At 42.1% G+C, this 21,518-nt stretch overlaps 1 protein-coding gene and 1 non-coding gene across 5 annotated transcripts; both read left to right on the top strand.

Annotated features, from left to right (window-relative positions):
• The first annotated feature begins 4,656 nt into the window (after positions 1–4,656).
• Positions 4,657–4,727, top strand: trnag-ccc (transfer RNA glycine (anticodon CCC)). Its single transcript has one exon. It is a non-coding gene; the product is annotated as a tRNA-Gly (tRNA).
• A 144-nt stretch (positions 4,728–4,871) lies between these two features.
• Positions 4,872–21,424, top strand: LOC115203924 (nucleolysin TIA-1). Of its 4 annotated transcripts, none has more exons than XM_029769014.1 (12): positions 4,873–5,123; positions 11,537–11,633; positions 12,696–12,794; positions 14,303–14,357; positions 14,479–14,566; positions 14,940–15,015; positions 15,276–15,384; positions 15,528–15,623; positions 17,233–17,317; positions 17,450–17,600; positions 19,528–19,673; positions 19,836–21,424. In XM_029769014.1, exons 1-12 carry the CDS (start codon positions 5,095–5,097, stop codon positions 19,972–19,974), a joined length of 1,170 nt encoding a protein of 389 aa, XP_029624874.1. In that variant the 5' UTR covers positions 4,873–5,094; the 3' UTR covers positions 19,975–21,424. The 4 variants fall into 4 exon arrangements, with proteins under 4 accessions (XP_029624878.1, XP_029624874.1, XP_029624873.1 ...); XM_029769013.1 differs by having other exon boundaries at positions 19,525–19,673; XM_029769017.1 differs by lacking the exon at positions 4,873–5,123 and adding an exon at positions 5,151–6,558 and having other exon boundaries at positions 19,525–19,673.
• The last annotated feature ends 94 nt before the right edge of the window (positions 21,425–21,518 follow it).

Genomic DNA, 21,518 nt, shown 5'->3' with positions numbered 1-21,518 from the left:
GTTACAAGCGTGAAACCTTGAACATAGACTGCTGACACCCTGTGGAAGCCATAGGAATTGCATCCAGGGAGCTAATTCTCAGTATGACCTTATACTTTCCATTCTAAGGGGATGGTCTCTCAAAAAAAAAAATCTGGTTGTTTTTTTCTTTGGATTTTCTCATACCATATCTATTGTCTTATATTCTCCTACATTATTTTTACAATTTCTACTAACGTAAAAGTGTTTTCTTTCCAATGGTACTAATTATATGCATATCCTGGCTTCAGGGCCTGAGCAACAGGCAGTTTACTTTGGGCATGTCATTCAGGTGGAAATTGAGAAAAAGGGGCCTAGCCATAAGAAGTTATAGGAAAGGATTGTCAAACGTTTGCCTGTTGACAGTACTTAGCACCTCTGAACAGTGTCAGCAGTCATTCTCTTTTGTGTTCACACCACAAAGACCTTAAAATACTCCAAAGCTCCATAGATACCCCATAGATTCCAAGCAAAAACTGCACTAATTTTGCTATTTTGTAGAAAGCAGTTGTTGATACTAGCCAGAACTACCTAGCAAGATGATGAAGAGTTCCAATTTTGGAATGGCAGTGTCAGCCAATCAGCTTCTTTGTTGTTCAACTATTCCATAATGACTGCCGTGGTTACTGTTGTGGCAGTTCACTTAAAAACTAGCAGTCATTCAATCTTCTCGTTGAACAGTTGGGATAATGGGACAATTCTGAGTACAACGCATTTCTCCTCTTTGGATTGAATTATGTTTCCTGAGTCATACCTCGTGTCGGCTCCCCCGGTGTCTTAATCTACACAGGGAGCCTGTCCGACCCTAGTGCAGCTGTCAGCAACTGGGTCGGATCTACTGGCTACATGTTGGTAAGTTCAGTGGGAGGCTGGGAGTTTGTGTTTTCTTGACCCAAGCTTGTTATCATAGTTGAATATTTAGAATTAGCTAACCACAGGAGGATATTCATTCTCAACACAAACTATTTTCACACTCAAGAGTTTTCAAACTCTACTGTCTGTCTTTGCTATTCTGCTGCTTCTAACAAGATGAGATTTGAAAGGATTCCCTTCGCAAGACAAGTGGTAGGCTATTACTCAAATACTACAGTACAAAGGAGGTTTTGAAAACTCTGTGACAATACTGTATCCTTGTCTCATTTCCTTTATCTGCACACTGATTTCAAATCAAATCACATTTTATTGGTCGCATACACATATTTAGCAGATGTTATTGCGGGTGTAGTGAAATGCTTGTGTTCCTGGCTCAAACAGTGCAGTAGTATCTAACAATTTACAAGAAAGGAATGAAGAAATATATAAATATTAGGACGAGCAATGTCAGAGTGGCATTGAATAGAATACAGTATATACATATGAAATGAGTAAAACAGTATGTAAACACTATGTGACTAGTGTTCCATTATTAAAATGACCAGTGATTCCATGTCTATGTACATAGGGCAGCAGCCTCTAAGGTGCAGGGTTGAGTAACCGAGTGGTAGCCGGCTAGTGACAGTGACTAAGTTCAGGGCAGGGTACTGGATGGAGGCCAGCTAGTGTTGGCTATTTAACAGTCTGGCTGCAGTGTGCAGACACAGCAGAATGCTGATCCTGTACCCAGGACCAGATGCTCCGAACCTGGAGGAGCTAGTCCAGAACCAAGTCCTGAAACAGGAAGACCAGAACCAGGGAGACCAGGATGTGAGGGCAGTGGCATACATCATCATCATCATCATCACCTGGAGCCAGGCCAAAGACATTTTCCTCAGAAACACCATTCTCCACCAGCCCAAACAGGTGGAATTGCTACAGTCCAATAGGGCACAATGTATTTAGTACAATGTAACCTGGGTACATTACACTGGGGTGTATTGATTAAGTATAATGGACGCAGCGTACTTTACACTGGGGGTGTATTGATTAAGTACAATGAAACCAATTTAATAGTCCCAAAAGTGCAAACTACAAGCTAAATCAAGCGCTTTCAAGTATATAAACTCAGCAAAAAAAGAAACGTCCTCTCACTGTCAACTGCGTTTAATTTAGCAAGTAAGTAAATATTTGTATGAACATAACAAAATTAAACAACTGAGACATAAACTGAACAAGTTCCACAGACATGTGACTAACAGCTATGAAATAATGTGTCCCTGAACAAAGGGGGGGGGGGTCAAAATCAAAAGTAACAGTCAGTATCTGGTGTGGCCACCAACTGCATTAAGTACTGCAGTGCATCTCCTCCTCATGGACTGTACCAGATTTGCCAGTTCTTGCTGTGAGATGTTACCCAACTCTTCCACCAAGGCACCTGCAAGTTCCTGGACATTTCTGGGGTAATGCCCTAGCCCTCACCCTCTGATCCAACAGGTCCCAGACGTGCTCAATAGGATTGAGATCCGGGCTCTTCGCTGGCCATGGCAAAACACTGACATTCCTGTCTTGCAGGAAATCACGCACAGAACGAGCAGTATGGCTGGTGGCATTGTCATGCTGGAGGGTCATGTCAGGATGAGCCTGCAGTAAGGGTACCACATGAGTGAGGAGGATGTCTTCCCTGTAACGCACAGCATTGAGATTGCCTGCAATGACAACAAGCTCAGTCCGATGATGCTGTGACACACCGCCCCAGACCATGACGGACCCTCCACCTCCAAATCGATCCCGCTCCAGAGTACAGGCCTCGGTGTAACGCTCATTCCTTCGATGATAAACGTGAATCCGACCATCACCCCTGGTGAGACAAAACCGTGACTTGTCAGTGAAGAGCACTTTTTGCCAGTCCTGTCTGGTCCAGCGACGGTGGGTGTGTGCCCATAGGCGACGTTGTTGCCGGTGATGTCTGGTGAGGACCTGCCTTACAACAGGCCTACAAGCCCTTAGTCCAGCCTCTCTTAGCCTATTGCGGACAGTCTGAGCACTGATGGAGGGATAATGCGTTCCTTGTGTAACTTGTGCAGTTGTTGTTACCATCCTGTACCTGTCCCGCAGGTGTGATGTTCGGATGTACCGATCCTGTGCAGGTGTTGTTACACATGGTCTGCCACTGTGAGGACGATCAGCTGTCCGTCCTGTCTCCCTGTACTGCTGTCTTAGGTGTCTCGCAGTATGGACATTGCAATTTATTGCCTTGGCCACATCTACAGTCCTCATGCCTCCTTGCAGCATGCCAAAGGCACGTTCATGCAGATGAGCAGGGACCCTGGGCATCTTTCTTTTGGTGTTTTTCAGAGTCAGTAGAAAGGCCTCTTTAGTGCATTGGAGGACACAGGTTAATAAGGATCTTTAAGCCTTGAGGCAATTGAGACATATATTGTGTATGTGTGCCGTTCACAGGGTGAATGGGCAAGACAACAAATTGAAGTGCCTTTGATCGGGGTATGGTAGTATGTACCAGGCTCGCTGGTTTATGTCAAGAACCGCAACACTGCTGGGTTTTTCACACTCAATAGTTTCCTGTGTGTATCAAGAATGGTCCACCACTCAAAGGACATCCAGTGCATTGGAGTCAACATGGGCCAGCATCCCCGTGGCACGTAGAGTCCATTCCCCGACGAACTGAGGCTGTTCTGAGGGCAGCCTTAACCTTCTGCGCATAAGGCCGCCACAGACCCACACCATGATGCCGGAGGGCCCTTTACAACAACCTTCCTGAACAGGGCCAGGTCCAGGGTGTGTTCCCTGTGCCCCTGTCACTGAATGTGACTTGTCATTTCCTCTTCCTGTCTCCTCCGGGTTCTGTTGAAGCCTCTGCAGGCTCCGTGCTCTTTCCAGCTGCAGCAAGGGGCCCAGGTCCACCACAGCTGCCCTAGATTAGGGACTACTAGGTTGTGTCTGAAAGGAATGGACACCCTGGCCTATCCCTCATGTAGTTCACTACTTTTGACCTGAATGTAATTTCATTTAATTTCTTCCACTTTTCCCAGATGTTTGTGCAGTACACTGCCATTCAGACTCCCTCAAGGATTTAAAGCTGCAATATGTAACTTTTTGGGCGACCTTACCTAATTCACATAGAAATGTGAGTTATAGATCTGTCATTTTCATTTAAAGCACTCCCAGAAGCAGTATATCTGTCCTATGTCTTGTCTTATGTCTATGCTTCCCGTTCTTAAGTTTTACTTTTGGTTTTGTACACCAGCTTCAAACAGCTGAAAATACAATGTTTGTGGTTATGGAAAATATATTTCACAGCGGTTTTAATGGTACAATGATTCTCTACACTATACTTGGTTGTTTTGTCACATAAACTGAAATTAGGCAAACTATTAGAATTTTTGCAACCAGGAAATTGAGAAGTGATTTCTGCATAGTTCACCTTTAAAATAATTGGATCAGAGTGCATGGTGTGGCTACCATACAATATATAACTGTTTTATATCTATGCTGGCTACCTCCATATTTCCAATCCAATGTGTGGTTATTTTAAATTATGTCTTATTTGTTTTTATACATACGTTGAAATAAACGATGAATAAGAAAAGTGACTGATGTGCTATTTGATTATGTAAAACATTGTGATGGAATTCTGCATGTGAACTAAAGGACACCTGAACAGTATTTGACATAACCCATCCACCCGCGACTGGCGCAGTTAGCGCACCCGAGAGCCCGCGGGTAAGACTGATGTTTTAACAGAAAAAGGTATAACATTGTATCGCGCCGCTGGTGTAGTGGTATCATGCAAGATTCCCATTCTTGCGATCCGGGTTCGATTCCCGGGCGGCGCAAGTTTTATGGTACATTTTATCCCAATTTTCTCCTACATTTTGGATGCACATAAAACTAAATGTAAACCATGCCATCTGTGGCACAAATATGATTTTGGCTATTCTGCCAGTGCTTTCAACGAAGCCACAGTGCGCATGCGAAGCCGTATATCCGCTCTTTTTCTCCGCCATCTTATGTCGCCTTTCCATTGTTCATTGAAGTTAGCAGGGGTGGCGGAGCTATTTACTGCGCATTAAAACATTGTTGGGATATTGTTCAGTTGACATCAGCAAAATAGGGGTAAGGAGCAAGAATCCAAGGTCATCATAGAATACGACACACGTGGATTTTTCGCTCAGGGTTCGATCTCACACCTCGTCGGAAAATATGATGGACGACGAACAACCCAAGACCCTGTATGTATGAATAGCGGCAAGCTAACTAGCCGACTGACCGTTTATGTTAAGTATCATCATGTAGCGGTGCGTGTATCAATTGCATTTTCATAATATGTGGTCCGTAATAGTCGTGTCAGTCAGTTCTCCACCCTCCTATGTTCTAGTTGTGAGCCAGCCGTACTGGCTAACTTAGCTAGTTAACAACATGTCAGACGTGTCCATTTTTTAGACAAAGCAAAGGCTGTATTTTGTTGCGAACACTGTTACCACTGCATAATACTTTCGAAAAACATCAATAAATGTTGAGATTTAAAGGCATTGCGATGTTCTTATTAGCCTATACTACGGTAGTTAACTGTTAATTATTGTATATTTTGTTAATAGCAGCTATTCGAGAAAGACTAGCATGCTGCTAACTAACGTTAACTCTTGTCGGCAGCATGTCGGGCCTCTAGTTTCAGTATTATGCGAAGTAATGCTGTTGTCGTCAGTCTGATACCTTTCCACACGGGTGACCATACTCTACAATATCTGTGAAATCATAACCAACCTGCTAACGTTGGCTAGCTAGCTACAATTTAACTAGCCACCCTGCTCGGCGTACACCAATGACCAATAATCAGACGTCTGTGTTATGTTGGTTCGCTAACTTGCCGTCCATACTGCTACAAAGAGATTCAAATTGGGTTTGTCAGCTAACATTTGTATGTCGCAGTGTCGGTGTTGTTACTACAACACTGCCATGTATGATAGCTAATGCACATAGCTATTAGCTAGTTAGTTAAGGACCATTTTAAATGTAATGCAACGTGAAAGCGTGGCCTAGTCTTGTCGGATGCCGAGTTTCCGTTTCTGGGGCCTAGGCGCCTGACGTTACTAGCTCAAGGAAATTCTAACCGTGAATGTTACTGTATCAATGTATGTTGCTTTTTTCCCCCTCGCAGAAGACCCAAACTGTGACAGTCACGTAATCTCAGTTGTGACAATGTTGCAAATAATATGTACAGTAGCTGTAAAATACGGTCGGGTGTTTACTGTTTCCAAACAGCCCAGCTGACTTTACTTCCCTGTTGTTTTTCTTCTTTGTAAGGCGCATCACTGTCTTGGTTTCAGTATCACCTCCGTTGGCTTGTTCATGTGGCCACTGGTTATACCGTGCCTTGCTTGGGCTGGTATCTATTTTAAGACGTGAACTCCCAATATCCCAAATGGGTAAATCCATTTGAAATCAATAACTTTTTGACAACATCCACTTTGATTTAAACAGCACTTTACATACATGTTTGCCCATATAATACGTTTTCAGAAAGTGGAGTTTTGGACCTGTGTGCCAAAACATTCAGGAGATAAAGGTGCTCAAAGTTGACACAGCATACCCCACCAATACCACAAGACATCAATGGAAGCCTGTTCCCACCACCTCAAAAAATGTATCAGACAGAGAAATGAGATAGTAAGTATATCGAATTACTGTTTTAGTGCAATGTGCCAAATGCCTGTATTGCAAGAAACATTTTTTTTGAGTGCGCACCATCAGACACCAAGCCCCTCTACCTGTCACTCACAACTAATGACAGAAGATAACTTCTTCCTCTCTGACAACAAGCAATTTTAAACTCGCTATTTGTGTTTGAGATTTGGTCCAACAGAATCACTTATATGGACACTGAAACACTTAGATACATTATTTTACTGTAATAGACGAGAACTGAACATTTTATAACGATGCTCTTTTTATGTATTAACTCCCAAAACGTAGAACCGAGCCGACCCTACTAAAACTAGAGTAACAATGAACGTGATTGTGGAAAATGTATGTGCAGTTCTTTTGCTCGAAGCATTGCAGTACCATGTACCACCGGCAGCATTTTAGCCACAGACTTATGTGCTAGCTGTCTAGTCTGCAATGAGCATAAAAATACACATTTATATAAGGAATTGGGAGCTAGTATTCATTCTGAGAAATAAGTATCTTCTTATCCAGGTGGGCCACTTGATTTCAATATCTAAACAAAATGAACGGTCTGTTGTTCAAACAGTTGGAGACGAAGAGAAGGGTGTATTCATAACAGTTCAACTGTTCTACCTTGTTAGCAAGCAAACAGATCCAAGTTGGCTAGACTTATTTTTATGCTCATTGCAGACTAGACAGCTAAAACATACAAATCAAAATATGTAACACTTTTTTTTGGTTACTACATGATTCCATATGTCATTTCATAGTTTTGATGTCTTCACTATTCTACAATGTAGAAAATAGTAAAAATAAAGAATCCCTTGAATGAGTAGGTGTCCAAACTTTTGACTGGTACTGTAAGCATTCAGACCCTTTGCTATGAGATTCAATTGAGCTCAGGTGCATCCTGTTTCCATTGATCATCCTTGAGATGTTTCTACAACTTGATTGGAGTCCACCTGTGCTAAATTCAATCGATTGGAGATTATTTGCAATGGCACACCTGTTTTATATAAGGTTGACAGTACATGTCAGAGCAAAAACCAAGTCACGAGGTCAAAGTAATTGTCCATAGAGCTCCGAGACATGATTGTGTCGAGGCACAGATCTGGGGGAAGTGTACCAAAACATTTCTGCAGCATTGAAGGTCCCTAAGAACAGTGGCCGCCTTCATTCTTAATTGGAAGAAGTTTGGAACTACCAAGACTCTTCCTAGAGCTGGCCAAACTGAGCAGTTGGGGGAGAAAGGCCTTGGTGAGGGAGGTGACCAAGAACCCGATGGTCACTGACAGAGCTCTAGAGTTCTTCTGTGGAGATGGGAGAACCTTCCAGAAGGACAACCTTCTCTGCAGCACTCCACCAATCGGGCCTTTATGATAGAGTGGCCAGTCGGAAGCCACTCCTTAGTAAAAGGCACATGAAACCCTGCTTGGAGTTTGCCAAAAGGTACCTCAAGGACTCTCAGACCATGAGAAACAAGATTCTCTGGTGTGATGTAACCAAGATTGAACTCTTTGGCCTGAATGCCAAGAGTCACATCTGTAGGAAACCTGGCACCATCCCTACGGTGAAGCATGGTGGCAGCATCATGCTTTGTGGGTTTTTTTCAGCGGCAGGGACTACGACACCTAGTCAGGATCGAGGCAAAGCTGAATGGAGCAAAGAGCGCTCAGGACCTCAGACTGGGGGCTAAGGTTCATCTTCCAACAGGACAACTACCCTAAGCACACAGCCAAGACAACGCAGGAGTGGCTTTGGGACAAGTCTCTGAATGTCCTCGAGTGACAGATTTGAACCTGATCGAACATCTCTGGAGAGACCTGAAGATAGCTGTGCAGCAAAGCTCCCCATCCAACCTGACAGAGCTTGAGATCAGCACAGAAGAATTTGAGAAAATCCTCACAGGTGTGCCAAGCTTGTAGCATCATACCCAAGACGACTTGATGCAGTAATTGCTGCCAAAGGTGCTTCAAAGTACTGAGTAAAGGGTATGAATACTTATGTAAATGTGATATTTCAGTTTGTTTTTATAAATTTAAATATTCTGCAAACCAGTTTTTGCTTAGGCATTATGGGGTTTGTGTAGATTGAGGGACAAGAACAATTTAGTCCATTTTCAAATAAGGCTGTAACGTAACAATGTGGAAAAGGTTTGAAAAAAAACTACGATTTTTAGGCCATATCATCCAGCCCTTAATAGTAAGTCATAATTGAGATACTAAGTCATTATGAGATATGCAAGTCTGGATCATGGACATTGAATAGTCTGGGATTCAAACAATAACAAAGCATTCCCCTGCTACTTTATTTGGTAAACAGCTGAGGAATGGGGCTGGAGAAATGTAACCGTTCTCAAATACATAGACACAAGGACTCTAAAATTATAGTTTTAACCATGGTTTGAAGCTATACAGTGTCTGCTTTTAAAAGGGCAATCTGGGATTGGTACATACATTTTTAGATTTTTTTTAGGTTGTTCATATAGACCTTGAGTGCAACTTTGGACTGGGAGCAACAGTCTTACCCCATCAGAACCTCATGAGCAACAGTCTTACCCCATCAGAACCTCATGAGCAACAGTCTTACCCCATCAGAATCTCATGAGCAACAGTCTTACCCCATCAGAATCTCATGAGCAACAGTCTTACCCCATCAGAATCTCATGAGCAACAGTCTTACCCCATCGGAACCTCATGAGCAACAGTCTTACCCCATCGGAACCTCATGAGCAACAGTCTTACCCCATCAGAACCCCAAATATAGTCTTGTTTTACTCCAATTTAATTTTTTAACAATGTAGTTGTAAACAAATACTGTTTAGCTTCAAAACATGGTTAAAACTATAATTTGGATGTCGTGGATGGTCAGTACTTGCATCCATATGTGAAAGTCCTTGCGTCTATGTATTTGGTTGGCTACATTTCTCCTGCCCCATTCTTAGTGGCGGGGAAATGCTTTGTTTGAATCCCAGATTGCCCTGCAGGACTATTCAATGTCCGTGATCCAGACTTACTATCTCATGATAATGACTTAGTAACTCATAATTATGACATAGTATCTCAAAACTCCCTAGTCATAAAAAAATTATAATGTGGGTGGTGGGAATGGGCTTCCGCACATCCATGTCTTTTTCACTGGAACGAAACGGTTTAGTTTGATATCATTTAAAAACTTACTAACAGTTGTTAAACTTTCTATTGCATTAAATATATATATTTTTGAATAGGAATTGATTATTACACCTTTTTAACATAAATTATCTAAAAACCCATAAACCATTGCTCCACGCTGTTTTTTACAAGGTGTGCGCCTAAGTTGGAAAATGTAGGTTCGCGCAAATATTTAGGAGCACAATGAAAAATATTTGAGGTAATGACGCTAGAGTCCTAGAGCACACTGGTGCTCCTAAATTAAAATTCCAGGTCGCACAGCAAAATAATTAGGCGCATATGCGAGTAAAACAGTCGCACTCTAGAACACTGTAAACTCCATTTTATTTATTTTAATCAAATTTTATTGGCCACATACACCTGGTTAGCAGATGTTATTGCAAGTGTAGCGAAATGCTTGTGCTTCTAGTTCCGACAGTGCAGCAATATCAACAGGTAATCTAACAATTCCACAACCACTACCTAATACACACAAATCTAAGTAAAGGGAAGGAATAAGAATATGTACATGTATGGATGGGCCATGAGATGCAATAGATGGGATAAAATACAGTATATACACCTGGGATGAGTAGTGCAAGATATTTAAACATCATTATTAAAGTGGCATTAATAAAGTGACTAGTGATCCATTTGTTAGAGTGGCCAAATGGATCACTAGTCACTTTATTAATGCCAATTTAATAATGATGTTTACATATCTTGCACAATCAGCAAATTCATATTTGAATATGTTGTAGTGTAGCTTAGAGACCATATTTCCCATCTGAAATGTTAGTGTTTTTGTGTTGTGCCCGCCATCGGTTGAGACATGATCTTGAATACAGTGGGTCATTTCAATCATAAATAGAATTCATAGAATGGACCCTTCAGACCACTGTCAACTTAGAATATACATGACCATTTATCTGTGTTCGTATGATTTCAATGGGTTTCCTATCGAAGATTGACAGTATAATTTTAAAACAGATATTCCGATTTCAAGTCAACATTCTGATGTGTGGACCTCCAACCATCTTTGTGGTACCCTTTTTTGAAAGTTGACATGTCAATTTTTGATCAGTTAAAACGTGACACCCACCCTGTATTCGAGAGCATGTTCTGTCCCAACCCATGGTGTGCGAATCACAAAAACGTCAATGTACAATTGGGTCTAAACTACAAATGTGAATATGGAAAAATTAGGAGTTTACAAGTTTTTAGATACTCCAGGTTAAATTACAATTTTTATTATATATGTATTGTTTTCCAGAAATGATAAAATAGTTTGACAACCCTGTTTGTAAGCTTTTTAAATGATACTAATCTCAACCGTTTATCTTTTCCAGTGATGAAGACATGGATGTTTCACTGTATGGTGGTGTGTGCAACATTGTCAACTTTAAGCACCTTTATCTCTTGAACACTTTGGCATTCAGGTCCCAAAAAGTCACTTTCTGAGCACTTCTACAATCAGCAAATATGTATGCAAGGTTTTGTTCAAAAGGGATGCTGCCAAAAGTAATTGAATTCAAATGGATTTACCCAATGTAAAATTGAATCAGTCAATTCAACCTCTTCCTAATGGTTAGCTGTGAGGTAGAATGCTGTGGTGTAAAGGAAAGGTTCACCCCCAAAATAACAAACGATTCCAGACGGTTTCATACCTCAGTAACATTGTGGATGGTGGTGAACCATCCCTTTAAATCCAGATCTTCTTAACCACACTTCCTTGTGTATTTATTGTCTGCTAAGTGGAGCGTCCATTTGTCTTTTATTTGCTGAGCTCAGGGTGTCCATGCTGATGTGTGGTCACTGTGCTGCAGGTATGTGGGGAACCTGTCCCGGGATGTGACCGAAGCCCTCATCATGCAGCTGTTTGGACAGATCGGACCCTGCAAGAGCTGTAAAATGATAGTAGATGTGAGTCAAAATCAACCTTTCTATAGTTTTTTTACATTTTATTTTACTTTATTTAACAAGGTAGGCAAGTTGAGAACAAGTTCTCATTTACAACTGCGACCTGGCCAAGATAAAGCAAAGCAGTTCGACACATAACAACAGAGTTACACATGGAGTAAAACATACAGTCAATAATACAGTAGAACAATACGTCTATATACAATGTGAGCAAATGAGGTGAGATAAGGGAGGTAAAGGCAATAAATTCGAAGTAAATACAATATAGCAAGTAAAACACTGGAATGGTAGATTTGACAGTAGATGAGTGTGCAAAGTAGAAATACTGGGGTGCAATGGAGAAAAAAAAAAAAAAAAATACAGTAGGGGAAGAGGTAGTTTGGAATGTTTAGGAATGAACCTTCTCCAATCAAATTCCCCTATGATTCTGCTCAGAATGACTTAACACTGCGCCGTGTTCAGTTAAAACAAACCCGGAGGAAATGCAAAAATAATACAATTAGCATTATGTAACTCGTTGAGGGGATTACCTCTGCTTTAAAAAAAGAAAATCTCTAGTTTTGTGCCACCCAAACATTGACCATGACTAGGGGCCTATTCAGTGGTCTGCAGCACATAGAACATTGCAGAAATCTAATGTGTAGAGCCTATAGAAAAACAAACATGACCACACAATTCCCTGTTGAACATGACCGAGAGGAATGTCTGTCCTATACAATACTGCTTTATCTGGAACCCCACAGAATGAGCCCCAGGACTGATTAGCCCAATGGGACAACCGCTTTGACCAATATTAGCAGGGAGCCTGTTTAAGAACACATTGCACTGTTGTGAGTCATACCTCTTCGATTGATTCATATTGGGATTCTGAGTCTGTCACGTGAAATAGAAGACGTGTTTGGCCAATCTCTTAATGATGATGAATGATCACGGATTTGAGTTCTATAGGCTAGCTAAAGCTGCCCATGGTTTACATTGCAAGGAGGGAGACTCAACTAGGCCTACCTTTTACAATGGTAGGATGAAATTCCCAGTTCTGACGTCCCTGTTCTTGTCCCCCTCCAGACGGCAGGTAATGACCCCTACTGCTTTGTGGAGTTCTACGAACACAGGCACGCTGCCGCGTCACTCGCAGCCATGAACGGTCGTAAAATAATGGGTAAGGTAAGCTATCGTATCTACAGGGTGAGTCGGCTTGGGGAGGGAGGTTTGGCCAAAAGTCTGGAGGAAGGAATTGAAGCCAAGTTCAAATCGACCCCTAGCCCCTATCCTTAGACACTTGACTTGATGCAGGTCTGGAAAGGTCGGATGTGTGCGAAGCATTATGGCAGACCTATGAGAAGTGTCTAGGGGTAGCGACTGAGGCCCATTGACTGGGTATCACATTGCATCATGTTGTCCGTTCAACCCCAACAGTTTACATTACATCAGTAAGTATGACATGAATGGAAAGGGTTTCCTGATTGGTCAATAATACCACGACACCAGAAGAAAGTTTTGTAGGGTACTTAGACTCGGTCTTCCAGCGATAGCATACTATGTTCTTCACCCCAAAATCTAGCTTTCTCCATTCCTGATCTGGTTTTAGATAATACTACATATTCCGTAGATGGCGTTCTATATACATTAGGAACACACTGCAGGCCCCAATCTCGAATTAATGGGGAAGTTTGACACTGTAATTTGACTGAATTAGATGGTGCCATTTGTTTGGGTTTGAAGCCTGCAGATGTCTCACTGGAAGTAAAACGTCTTGTTCCTTTGGCCTGAGGGAAAATGCTGAACGAACGAGCGTGGAGAAGGGATTGCACTTTAATTCAAACACTGTATGAAACACCTGTTGATAAGATGTTATGGATACCCCCAAAAATGTTTCAGGTTATTTAACTACAAAATGTAGCTAGCTAGTGATTTTTTTTTTTTTACGGATTCTGTGCCATTCCCCTGACCCTGCCGTCCTAGATTGGGTGTAGCTAATAGCTTCTTCTCATCCTCTGTCCTTACGTTCTGTGGTCTCAGTTCTCGCTCAATCCTGCTGGTAGGCAAAGCCTCTGGACGTCGCCCATGTAAACGGGTTCACGCTCAGAAGAGAAGACTTGTCATAGCCAATTAGTATTGGCAGCACGTCCCATGACTTTAAACCTGGTTGGGTTGTGTAATCGTTCTAAGTAGTGTTCCCCCCATTAACCTGTTTCAAATAACACTCCTCTACTTCTACACTGCCACCCTCTATTATTATTATTATTATTGTGTACAATGTGTTCTTTTGCAAATTCCTTTGCATAAAGAATCCAGATAATAACTATACTATATCTCTAAAGACACATTCAGTTGAAAATATTTTATCCTCAACAGGTAATGAAGGACCATTTGAGGAGTAATACAAGTTCGTAAAATTCACTTGTTTGTAAGTCCCTTGTTATTTGGACCTTTTTACTTCCTAGACGTTTTGTTCCAAATTTGATTGATTAGACAGTGAGACTGAATTGTGACATAGTCTGAGTGTGAGCAGGCTTTCCCTCTATCATTGTGTGACTACAACAAGCCCTCTGATCGGCAAACAGACGGACACGTGTGCTGTCCAAGTAAGGCTCGCTTTTCACCCCTCTTTCTGTCTCTCTCTCTCTCTCTCTCTCTTTCTTTCTTTCTCTTTCTTTCTTTCTCTTCTTCAGGAGGTCAAAGTGAACTGGGCCACAACCCCTAGCAGCCAGAAGAAAGACACAAGCAGTGAGCAATATCTCCCTTAATACTTTCACACGGCCCATACCTAACTGATTTAAAGGAGTGTAGCGCCTGTATAAAGCATGCAAACTTGTATTATACATATGATTATACATTCTGTGTTCAGATCACTTCCACGTTTTCGTCGGAGACCTCAGTCCTGAAATCACCACAGATGACATCAAAGCTGCTTTTGCCCCCTTTGGGAGGATATCGTGAGTGTTCTCTCTGTTTCTCCTTACCCAAGTTATCTCGGTTATGCTTATTCAAAACACTACAAAGATTGTGACTCTATTGGTTGATCAGAAGAGTACAACCTGTACTCACAGCATTCATCTGTCAAATATGTTCTCTACCGATCTTTTTCGCGTATCTCCCAAGAAGCAAATATTCACAACAGAACTTCTTAGAATCCTACTTATCAAGTGCTTTGCAGCAACGTGAGGCGAAACCTCCCTGGACAGAAACCCAGGGAGACGGTGGCAAGGAAAAGCTCTCTTGAAACACTGCTCCATAGGATTGATTCCGTGGCCAGATGCCATAACTTGCTCTTGTCTTGCTAACCGTAGTATTTCTGTCTGTTCGTAGTGATGCCCGGGTGGTGAAAGACATGGCTACTGGCAAGTCTAAAGGCTATGGCTTTGTGTCCTTCTTCAACAAATGGGTGAGTGTCCCCCACCACCCTCAGCTTACTGCTCACTCTTGGGTTGGTGGCTTGTAAGAAATCATTAGCATCGGCGCAAAGAGTGTGAGCCCCCCTCAGACAACAGCCAGCAATGTTTAGCTAAGCAAATACCACTCTGTAGTTTGTTTGCTACTTTGGTGTAGATAAGGTTTAGATTCTAGGTTATACTGGGATTACTACCACCATGCTTTATAAAGTCTGTGGATATTGGAACTGACTGACTGAGTTTGTGTGTGTAGGATGCAGAGAATGCCATCCAACAGATGGGAGGTCAGTGGTTGGGAGGACGGCAGATCAGGACCAACTGGGCCAGCAGGAAGCCCCCTGCGCCCAAAGCCACCTACGAGAGTGAGTTAAACACACATACCTCTCACTGCTCCATAGAATGACTTGCACACACCTGCTGGCATTGAATACAAAAAAAGATTGACACAATCTATTGTCATTCAAGTTTTAAATGAATCTTCTGTTCCTCCCCCCATGTGGAGCAGCGAACACAAAGCACCTGTCGTTTGAGGAGGTAGTGAACCAGTCCAGCCCCAGCAACTGTACCGTCTACTGTGGAGGAGTCACTGCAGGGCTTACAGGTAATAAACTACCCCGGGGTTTCCTTTAGGAAAATGGACAACGTGACCAGAAAGGTTTGCCAAAAAGGGAAACTATTCGAAACTGCGCACCTGATGCACGCGGTATGTGACCGAGACGAAAATCTCAGTTAGAAACTTGGGTGGATCTAAAGATGCAACAAACTAGGATGGGTTGCTAATATGACTAGGATTGTGCGTTTGGCTTTCGAACAATGAAAGAAAGTTGATTATAGAACTGGAGAAAATTGGCGGATGAAGTCTTTCATAGGCCTTTTTGCCACGCGCTCCCTAACTGATTATTGAGTTGTAGCCGTCAGCGAAAAGCATAACAGAAATCTCTGGCGGTGACGTGTCTTGAGTATAATTGAAAATGTTGAGACAAGAAGGGGGAGGGGTTTGTGGCAAATATAGCCTATAGGCATCTCTCCAATATGCATGCGCTCTGCTCTCCAGACTCCACTCAGATGTTTCCCGCCAATTCATGTGCATTTGTTTCATGTGAATTGTTTGCCCTTTGTTTATTTTGATCAATTCCCCATTACATTCACTACATGACCAAAAGTATGTGGACACGCCTTCAAGTTAGTGGATTCGACTATTTCAGACACACCTGTTGCTGAGAGGTGTGTAAAATCCAGCACACCACCATGCAATCTCCAGAGACAAACAATGACAGAAGAATGGCCTATACTGAAGAGCTCAGTGACTTTCAACGTGGCACCGTCATAGAATGCCACCTTTCCATCTAGTCAGTTTGTCAAATTCCAGCCCTGCTAGAGCTGCCCCGGTCAACTGTAAGTGCTGTTATTGTGAAGTGGAAACGTCTAGGAGCAACAACGGCTCAGCCGCGAAATGGTAGGCCACACAAGATCACAGAACGGGACCGCTGAAGCGCGTAGCGTGTAAAGATTTTCTGTAACACTCACTACCGAGTTCCAAACTGCCTCTGGAAGCAACGTCAGCACAAGAACTGTTCATCGGAAGCTTCGTGAAATGGGTTTCCATGGCCGAGCAGCCGCACACAAGCCTAAGATCGCCATGCGCAATGCAAGCGTCGGCTGGAATGGTGTAATGCTTGCCGCCAACTCGGGAGCAGTGAAAACACGTTCTCTGGAGTGATGAATCACGCTTCACCATCTGGCAGTCCAACTGAAGAACTGGGTTTGACTGATGCCAGGAGAATGCTACCTGCCCCAACTGTAAAGTTTGGTGGAGGAGGAATAATGTTCTGCTGTTTTTCATGGTTTGGGCTAGGCCCCTTAGTTCCAGTGAAGGAAAATCTTAACGCTACAGCATACAATGATATTCTAAACTATTCTAGCTACAGTATAACTAGTAGTGCCTCTCTCCACACTACAGTATAACTAGTAGCCTCTCTCCTCGCTACAGTATAACTAGTAGCCCCTCTCTCTCCTCGCTACAGTATAACTAGTAGCCCCTCCTCGCTACAGTATAACTAGTAGCCCCTCTCTCTCCTCGCTACAGTATAACTAGTAGCCCCTCTTCGCTACAGTATAACTAGTAGCCCCTCTTCGCTACAGTATAACTGTGATCGTGTTCATATAGGACTTACATGTGTATATAACCTTCCTCTATTTCCCCTCCTTAGAACAACTGATGAGGCAGACCTTCACCCCCTTCGGTCAGATCATGGAGATCAGAGTTTTCCCAGACAAAGGCTACTCGTTTGTGAGGTAAGACCACAGACTCAGAGAGTGTGTTTTGAGATAGACCCATATTGCAGTTGGACTGCAGTCATTGCCATATGACTACTCACTCTGACCCGTCTCACCCTTGTCCCCCTCGCACGTCTCTACCTGGTCTAGGTTTAACTCCCACGAGGGAGCGGCCCACGCCATAGTGTCAGTGAACGGGACGTCCATAGAGGGTCACGTGGTGAAGTGTTACTGGGGGAAGGAGACCACAGACATGGTCAGCCCCATGCAGCAGGTACAGGTGCCTCAGCTAACACCGCAGGTAACATCTCCCTTTCTCATACAGCATCCATTACTGTCTATTACATATCTGTATATTGTATGTTATAACACGTGTAAGTGTATATATATATATATATATATATTATATATTTATTTATTTATTTATTTATTTATTTATATATATATATATATATATATATATATATATATATATATATATATATATATATATATATATATTATATATTTATTTATTTATATTTGAAGTTTACATACACCTTAGCCAATTAAATTTAAACTCAGTTTTTCACAATTCCTGACATTTTAATCCTAGTAAAAATCTCTCTCTTAGGTCAATTAGGATCACCACTTTATTTTAAGAACGTGAAATGTCAGAATAATAGTAGAGAATTATTTATTTCAGATTTTATTGCTTTCATCACATTCCCAGTGGATCAGAAGTTTACATACACTCAATTAGTATTTGGTAGCATTGCCTTTAAGTTGTTTAACTTGGGTCAAACATTTCGGGTAGCCTTCCACAAGCTTCCCACAATAAGTTGGGTGAATTTTGGCCCATTCCTCCTGACAGAGCTGGTGTAACTGAGACAGGTTTGTTGGCCTCCTTGCTCGCACACGCCTTTTCAGTTCTGCCCACACATTTTCTATTGTATTGAGGTCAGGGCTTTGTGATGGCCAATCCAATGCCTTGACTTTGTTGTTCTTAAGCCATTTTGCCACAACTTTGGGAGTATGCTTGGGGTCGTTGTCCTTTTGGAAGACCCATTTGCGACCAAGCTTTAACTTCCTGACTGATGTCTTGAGATGTTGCTTCAATATATCCACATAATTTTCCTCCCTCATGATGCCATCTATTTTGTGAAGTGCACCAGTCCCTCCTGCAGCAAAGCACCCCCACAACATGATGCTGCCACCCCCGTGCTTCACGGTTGGGATGGTGTTCTTCGGCTTGCAAGCATCCCCCTTTTTCCTCCAAACACAACAATGGTCATTATTGGCAAACAGTTCTATTTATGTTTCGTCAGACCAGAGGACATTTCTCCAAAAAGCACGATCTTTGTCCCCATGTGCAGTTGCAAACCATAGTCTGGCTTTTTTTATGGAGGTTTTGGAGCAGTGGCTTCTTCCTTGCTGTGCGGCCTTTCAGGTTATGTCGATATAGGACTCGTTTTATAGTGGATATAGATACTTTTGTACCTGTTTCCTCCAGCGTCTTTAAGGTCCTTTGCTGTTGTTCTGGGATTGATTTGCACTTTTCACACCAATGTACATTCATCTCTAGGAGACAGAACGCGTCTCCTTCCTGAGCGGTATGATGGCTGCGTGGTCCCATGGTGTTTATACTTGTGTACTATTGTTTGTACAGATGAATGTGGTAGCTTCAGGCATTTGGAAATTGCTCCCAAGGATGAACCGGACTTGTGGAGGTCTACAAATATTTTTCTGAGGTCTTTTCCCATGATGTCAAGCAAAGACGCACTGAGCTTGACGGTAAGCCTTGAAATATATCCACAGGTACACCTCCAATTGACTTAGGCTAATTGACATCATTTATCAGAAGCTTCTAAAGCCATGACATAATTTTCTGGAATTTTCCAAGCTGTTTAAAGGCACAGTCAACTCAGTGTATGTAAACTTCTTAGCCACTGGAATTCTGATACAGTGAATTGTAAGTGAAATCTGTCTGTAAACAATTGTTGGAAAAATTACTTGTCATGCACAAAGTAGATGTCCTAACCAACTTGCCTAAACTATAGTTTGTTAACAAGAAATTTGTGGAGTGGTTGAAGAACGCGTTTTAATGACTCCAACCTAAGTATATGTAAACTTCCGACTTCAATTGTGTGTGTATATATGTGTATGTATGTGTGAGAGAGAGTTCAAAGTGGGCTTGCTAAGGGAAACCGAAGAACATAGTTGATCTCTAAGTGTTGTCTCCACAGCAGAACAAAATTGGCTTTGCAGCGCAGCCCTACGGCCAATATGCCCAGTGGTACGGTAATGCCCAGCAGATTGGCCAATACGTGCCCAACGGGTGGCAGGTGCCAACCTACGGAGTCTACGGACAGGCCTGGAACCAGCAGGGCTTCAAGTGAGTACTCATGAACTACTGAAGAGAAAAAAAAGTGTTGGGTCGAAATGCAGCCCCGATGTCAGGATGAGACAAGCATAAAATGACATCGGCCCTTAAAGATCAGTCTTGTTGTTCAAGTTTCTTCTTTCTCTCCATCCTTCACCTCTTGTCTGTGTGCAGTCATTTACAGGCGGGTGCAGGGTGGACGGGCGTGGGAGCGGTCAGTAATGGCGGCGTGGTGGAGCCTGGACAGGGAGTCAACGGGGCGGTGCTGGCCAACCAGTCCATCATGGGCACCGCTGGCTACCACACCCACTGATCAGCGCCGGCCCGGCAGCCCAGCGTCAGCCTCCTACCCTCCACCACCACCACAGGGATCCTGCACACGGGCGGACATGTTCCCCGTCTTTTACAACACCATTAATAACTCTATGGCGGGGAGTGGGGATGCGTGATTCCACCTCTTCCTGTCCAGTCCCCCAACCTGTTTTTTTACATGTAAGTTTAAAGGAGGAGGAGATGAGGCTTGTGTGTCATCCATCGGAGGTGGAGCGTTTCCCAGTCCTGGGATATAAGATACACGCATATAGATATATGCACACAAACACACACCCATTTCCACACAGACACACACATACCCTACAAAGGTCTTTGGCCCCGTGTCAGATTGATTGACTCAAGAAGCGGAAAGACTATTAAATAAATAAAATACACAATAAAAAACTGCGACTTTTGGATTTGCTTTTTCTTGTTGGTTTGTTTTAGAACAATTTCAACTGCTGATATCGTTTTAGAAACGACGCTTTGCCTGTTTTTTGTTTTGTTTCGGGACTGTCATTTTAAACAAATGTTTATAGCAATGACACCATGGAATCATGTGAAATGTAAGAACCTTTTTTTGGTTTATACTTTTTTGTTTTTTTGATCAAATGGATGTCAACTGTGGAATTTTTTTAAATACGATTTTCAATCTCAACTAAAAACCAATTGCAGGGATTACTGCCACTGTTCTTTCTTTACGAGGCAGACATATTGCACAATACTATTACTCTTAGTTACCTTTTCACACAATTTGATGTTACAAAAATTCTAGGTATTTTGAATTGTTTTGCTTTCCACATTTTTCCTTTTGAAAAGTTTATTTTAGAAGGGCTTACATACATACGTACATATACTGTTTTGTATGTAAATAACCAAACAGTCTGTTAAACTGTTCTAATACGGTAAAGAGGGGAAAAAACCTGTTAATTATGGAAGCTTGCTTTTTTTTTTTGACTGGCTGCCCGGGGGTAAGGGATCATTAACAGTAGACGTGGGCATATTAGCGTCACTGTTTAATGCTGGTTCATGACAATGTAAGGACAGTGCAACATTTGATTCTTCCAGGGGCCTGTGAAGAGAGAACAGCATTGCAAAATGAGCTAGACTTAAAGTTATTCTGTGTATAAAACTAAATATTGAACTTTTTTGCTTTTTTTTTATGATAAAGTAGTAAATAGTAAAAAATAAAATAAAATAAAAACTTGAACGGATCAGAATTTTGAACTGGTTCCCCCTATGGAGTTGTTTTAATAATACCGTTTGGTTGAGACCCCATGTTTTGCCTTATTTTGAGTTAATTTCATTTTAACCAACCTATTATCATGAACAGCTCATAAGGTCAGATTTTTTTTCAGACCTCGTGTTTTGTGGGGGTTATGTTGATGCTACAACGTGTTCTTGCTTTGTCCCATTAAAATGCTGATGCGTATAAACACTGCTTGTGGGAACTGTTCATGTTTCTCTCTTCACTGTATTTAAAAAGGCTTGATGTGAGCGTGGTTCAGTCTTGCAATGTTGTTTTTTTTGTTGACAATGAGCTTA

This window comes from Salmo trutta, chromosome 12, assembly GCF_901001165.1.
Source record: "Salmo trutta chromosome 12, fSalTru1.1, whole genome shotgun sequence".
NCBI classification, from domain to species: domain Eukaryota; kingdom Metazoa; phylum Chordata; class Actinopteri; order Salmoniformes; family Salmonidae; genus Salmo; species Salmo trutta.
The sequence above is the reverse complement of the archived record's forward strand: the minus strand, read 5'-3'. Positions and strand labels throughout refer to the sequence as shown.

What these genes read in the sequence shown, in the direction of transcription:
- LOC115203924 (XM_029769013.1), top strand. Translation starts at nt 5,095, where the DNA reads ATGATGGACGACGAACAACCCAAGACCCT. An exon ending in CCAGAAGAAAGACACAAGCA is followed by an intron (nt 14,358 to 14,478) that starts GTGAGCAATATC and finishes TTCTGTGTTCAG; the next exon opens with ATCACTTCCACGTTTTCGTC. An exon ending in TGTCCTTCTTCAACAAATGG is followed by an intron (nt 15,016 to 15,275) that starts GTGAGTGTCCCC and finishes TTGTGTGTGTAG; the next exon opens with GATGCAGAGAATGCCATCCA.